Source organism: Monoraphidium neglectum, assembly GCF_000611645.1.
Source record: "Monoraphidium neglectum strain SAG 48.87 unplaced genomic scaffold scaffold03047, whole genome shotgun sequence".
Lineage (NCBI taxonomy): Eukaryota > Viridiplantae > Chlorophyta > Chlorophyceae > Sphaeropleales > Selenastraceae > Monoraphidium > Monoraphidium neglectum.
The window spans coordinates 1-3,972 of NW_014010581.1; the positions used below are offsets into that span (position 1 = coordinate 1).

Genomic DNA, 3,972 nt, shown 5'->3' on the forward strand with positions numbered 1-3,972 from the left:
GGCTTCGGCGGCGGCGGCGCGGCGCGGGCTGCCAAAGGGCCCCGAGGTGCAGTGGCTTGCGCTGGAGCTGGAATTCGAAGGGTTGACCTGTGACGTCATCGCCGATGACGCCGCGCTCGGCGCCCCGCCCGGCCCAAACGGCGGCCCTGCGCTGCACACGCGGCTGCGGGTTGCGTCGCTGCGGCTGCGGCACGGGGAGGGCAGCCATGGCGAGCAGCTGGCAGTCGCGGCGCGCGGCCTCGACCTACTAGACCTCATCCCAGACGCGCCGCGCTCGCCGTCGCTGTGGCGCCTCGCCCGCGGCCTGGCCCTCCACAGCATGTCGGTCTCGTCCGGGCGGCGGCTGGGCGCAACCGCCGCCGTTGCGCCCGCCGCGAGCGGCGTTGAAACGCGAGAGCTCTCGGTGTCGGCCGACGGCGTCGCTCTGCGCGGATTTGCGGAGGAGTGCGGTGTATTCCTCCTGCCCTCCCGGTGCGACCTGCCAGGGAGCGTTGAGTTCCGGATGCTCCAGACGCGCGGCGCCGCGCGGGGAGGGTCGCTGCGGCCCACGAAGCGCATCGAGGTCGCAGTGCGGGGCCTCGCAGTCGGCGCGGACGCACCCCTGAAGGTCGCGGCCGCGATCGAGGCGGGCAAGCGGCGGGGGCGGCGGCGCAGCAGCGACGGCAGCGGGGATGGGGCGGGGCCGTACGAGTCGGCGTCGGAGCAGCGACCGCAGCCGCGAATGCAGCCGTCGCCGCCGCCGCCGCCGCCGCAGCAGCAGCAGCAGCAGCAGCAGCAGCAGGAGGAGGACAAGGAGGAGGAGGAAGAGGATGTGAGTGTGAGCGTGTCGGTGGTGGTAGAAGCGCTGCAAGTCTTGGTCACATCCACAGACGCCCCGCTCAGCACCGCAGCGCCCCCGCAGCCCGCGCACCCCCAGTTGTCCGCCCAGCTCTCCCGCGTCGCCGGGGTGCAGCGGCGCTCGACCCTGCCGCACGCTGGCGTCGGCGCCGCGGCGCTGCTGGCGCCGCCGCTGGGGGCGGTCGGGTGCCAGGCGCTGCTGGAGCTGCCATACCTTTCTGCCTCGACGGGCGAGGAGCCCAGTGCCGGCGCCGCTGCGGAGGCTGCTGCGGCTGCAAGTGTGTCGCCTCTGCTCATGCCGCGGCAGGGCCAGCAGCAGCAGCAGCAGCAGCAGCAGCAGGGGCGGCAGCAGGGGCGGCAGCAGCGGGGGCTGTCCGTAGACGCCCGCCACCTGACTCTCCACCTTCCAGAGTCCAGCACCAGCGATTTCTTGGTGCCGGCCCTCAGGGTGCCGGCCGTGCGTGCCTCCCCGGCCACGGCGGACGGGGCCGGCCTCAGCGGCAGCAGGAAAGGGGCAGCCGTGCTGGTGGACGTGCCTGGCGTCGGCGTCGCGCTGCGGCCGGCGCAGGTGGCGCTGATCGGGGAAGTCGCCGCTGCAAAGGCTGCTCTGATGCAGCTCTGGATGCCGCCACCTGCGGGCGTGGCGGCGGCGGAGGCAGCACGGGCGGCAGCGGCGGCGGCCGAGCGGGAGCCGTTGGGGCCGCGAGGCGCGGCGCGCGTCGAGGTGGGCAGCATACAGGTGGCGGTGCTCCCAGAGCTGGGCGGCAGCGAGCACGCGGTTGTGCTGACGTGGCGGGGCTTCGCCCTGGATTACTCAGGGTGCGAGTCAGGGGAGCCAGGGGCCAACGACCAGCCGCGGCAGGGGCGCGTGTCGGCCGCAGGAGCCAGTAAGGAGGGGCGTTGGCAAGCGCGGCAGGAGCAGCAGCAGCAGCAGGAGGAGGAGAAGGGAAGGCCGCAGGCGGAGCGCCTGTCGCTGGCCGTCCACTGGTCTGTCCTCGAGGCGCGCCTTGTCAGCGTCGGCCCTCAGGGCCCGCCCGCCCCGCCGCAGCGCGTCCACGCCCCCGGCCTGCCGGCGATGTGCGCACTGCTGCGCCCCGACGCGCCGCTCGGCCGCGGCGGCGGCGCCTCTGCCGCCGCGAGCGCCGCTGCGGGCGCGGGCTCGGCAGACGATGCGTTCTTTGACGCCCGAAGCGTCGCGACGGCCCTCGGCTCGGGCTCCCTGAGCCGCTTTGCGTCGGCCACCTCCGAGCCCTGGCCGTCCCTTGGGATAGGCTCCCTAGCTTCCGGCGGCTTCCACTCCCCGAGGTCGGTCATGACGTCACTGAGCGGCGCGACCGCCGGCCTGGCCGCCGTCCGCGCTGGCGCGGCGGGCGTCGAGCCCGCGGGCAGCATCGTGGCGGCTTCCTGGCAGCTGCTCGGCACGTCACCGCAGGCCGTGCCCGGCAGGGGCGGCGGCGGAGGCGGCGGCGGGGGGTCCCTCAGCTCGGGGTCGCTGGGCGGCGGCGGCGCGGCGGCGGCGCGGCAGCATCGCGCGCGGCTCCGCAGCGGCGGCACGGGCGGCGGCGCCGACGGGTGGGCCGCGTCACAAGGCCGTGGGTTTGCCCAGAGCGTGCGGCGGTCGTCGTTTGATGGCGCCGCGACCGAGGCGGACGTCGAGTTCTATTCTGTGGTGGGCGACTCGGATGACAACCCCGAAGATGAGATCCAGGATGCCATTGCAATCGGCGCCGCAGGCGGCAGCAGCTTTGGCGGCAGGGATGGCTGGGAGCACGGCGGCAACAGCGTCGGCGGCGTCGGCGGCGGGGGCGCGACGGTTGGCGCAGGGTTGGGTCTAGGGGACCTGCTCTGGGGGTGCGACGGCGTCGACGGCAACGATGGGCCGCAGGGGCTGCTGCTTTTTGCTTTGACTGCAATTGACGGGCGGCAATCGGAGGCGGAGCGGTGTGTTGGGAACGAGGAGGGCCAGCATAAGCAGCAGCAGCAGCAGCAGCGCAAGGAGTTTGCCTCGCCTTTTGCTGCCGCCGTCGCCGCAGAGCAGCGCCGAAAGGAGCAGCGATCCCAGCTCGGCGTCCTTGCGCCACAAGCACTCCTGCTGCGAGCCACGCACGCACTGCAGGGGCCAGGAGCGCCCCTGGCTGGCCCCTCCTCACCGCCTCGCGAGCCTGCGCTGCCCTGCGCGGGTCGCCGCTCGTCCACGCCGCCGCCCATCACGCCGCCGGGGAGCGTGCCGCAGTCTCCGAGGGCGCGGCGGCTGGCGGCGCCCGCGCAGCACGCGGCAGCGTCGACCGCAAGCGGCGCGGGGGCCGCGCCCGGCTCAGCACTGGCTGCAGGCGAGGGGCTTGGTGGCAGCGTAGAGGGGACAACAGCCGACGTCGCGAAGCTGCGGCACTTGCCCCCATCAATGGCAGCTCCCACCTCTGGCACGGTCGCCGCCGCCGCCGCGGCCGCAGAGGTGGCCGCTGCCGGCCCGTTGAACAGCGGGCCCGACGTCCCAGGGAGCACCCTAGAGCCCCTGCCAGGCTCGCCGGTTGCAGCAGGCAGGCGCGGGGGCGACGGCCCTGCGCCGCCCTGCTGGGATGCGAGCGCATGCGCGCCACAGCTCAATGCAGCAGGCGCCGCCCTCGCCAGCCGGGCGGGCGCCGGCGGTGGCGGCGGCCGCGGCAGGGCGGTGTCGGCGACGGAGGTTGATTTGGAGTTTGCTCGCTGGCAGCTGCTGGTCTGCGTGGGCGACTGGGACTCTGCCGCGCCCTGCATGGTGCAGTGCCTGAACGCCGCGCTGCAGGCAGCATATGCAGCGGGTGCGGTGCCGCCGCCAGAGCCGAGGCCAGCGCCGCGGGAGGACGAGGGCGCGGCGGCGCCCGAGGCGGAGGCGGGTGCTTTGGCGGCCGCCGCTGCGGAGGATGGCGGCACCACCTTTGCTCTGCGCGCCTCGCTGCCGGAGCTCGCGTTGGTGGTGTCCTTCCCTGCGGCAAGCGCGGCCTCTTCGGAGCCGGCGCCAGCGCTGCGGCTCCTCCTCGACGCGCGCGCCTGGCTCAGCCAGAACCACGGCGCGGCAGGGCCGGCCGACGCCGGGGTTGCGGTCGGCCGCCTGCTTGTAAGCGCAGGCGCCGCGTCGGCGGCGCAGCTGGAGGCGGG

At 74.9% G+C, this 3,972-nt stretch overlaps 1 protein-coding gene across 1 annotated transcript in view; it reads left to right on the plus strand.

Moving 5' to 3' along the window:
* Positions 1-319: 319 nt before the first annotated feature.
* The window catches only part of MNEG_12071 (hypothetical protein), a gene marked incomplete at both ends in the record, with an annotated part of 7,147 nt that continues 3,494 nt past the window's right edge, over positions 320-3,972 (plus strand). Inside the window, one exon of the mRNA XM_014039457.1 lies at positions 320-3,931. Within this exon, the coding sequence (XP_013894911.1) occupies positions 320-3,931 (3,612 nt within the window). The remainder of the gene's footprint in view (positions 3,932-3,972) is intronic.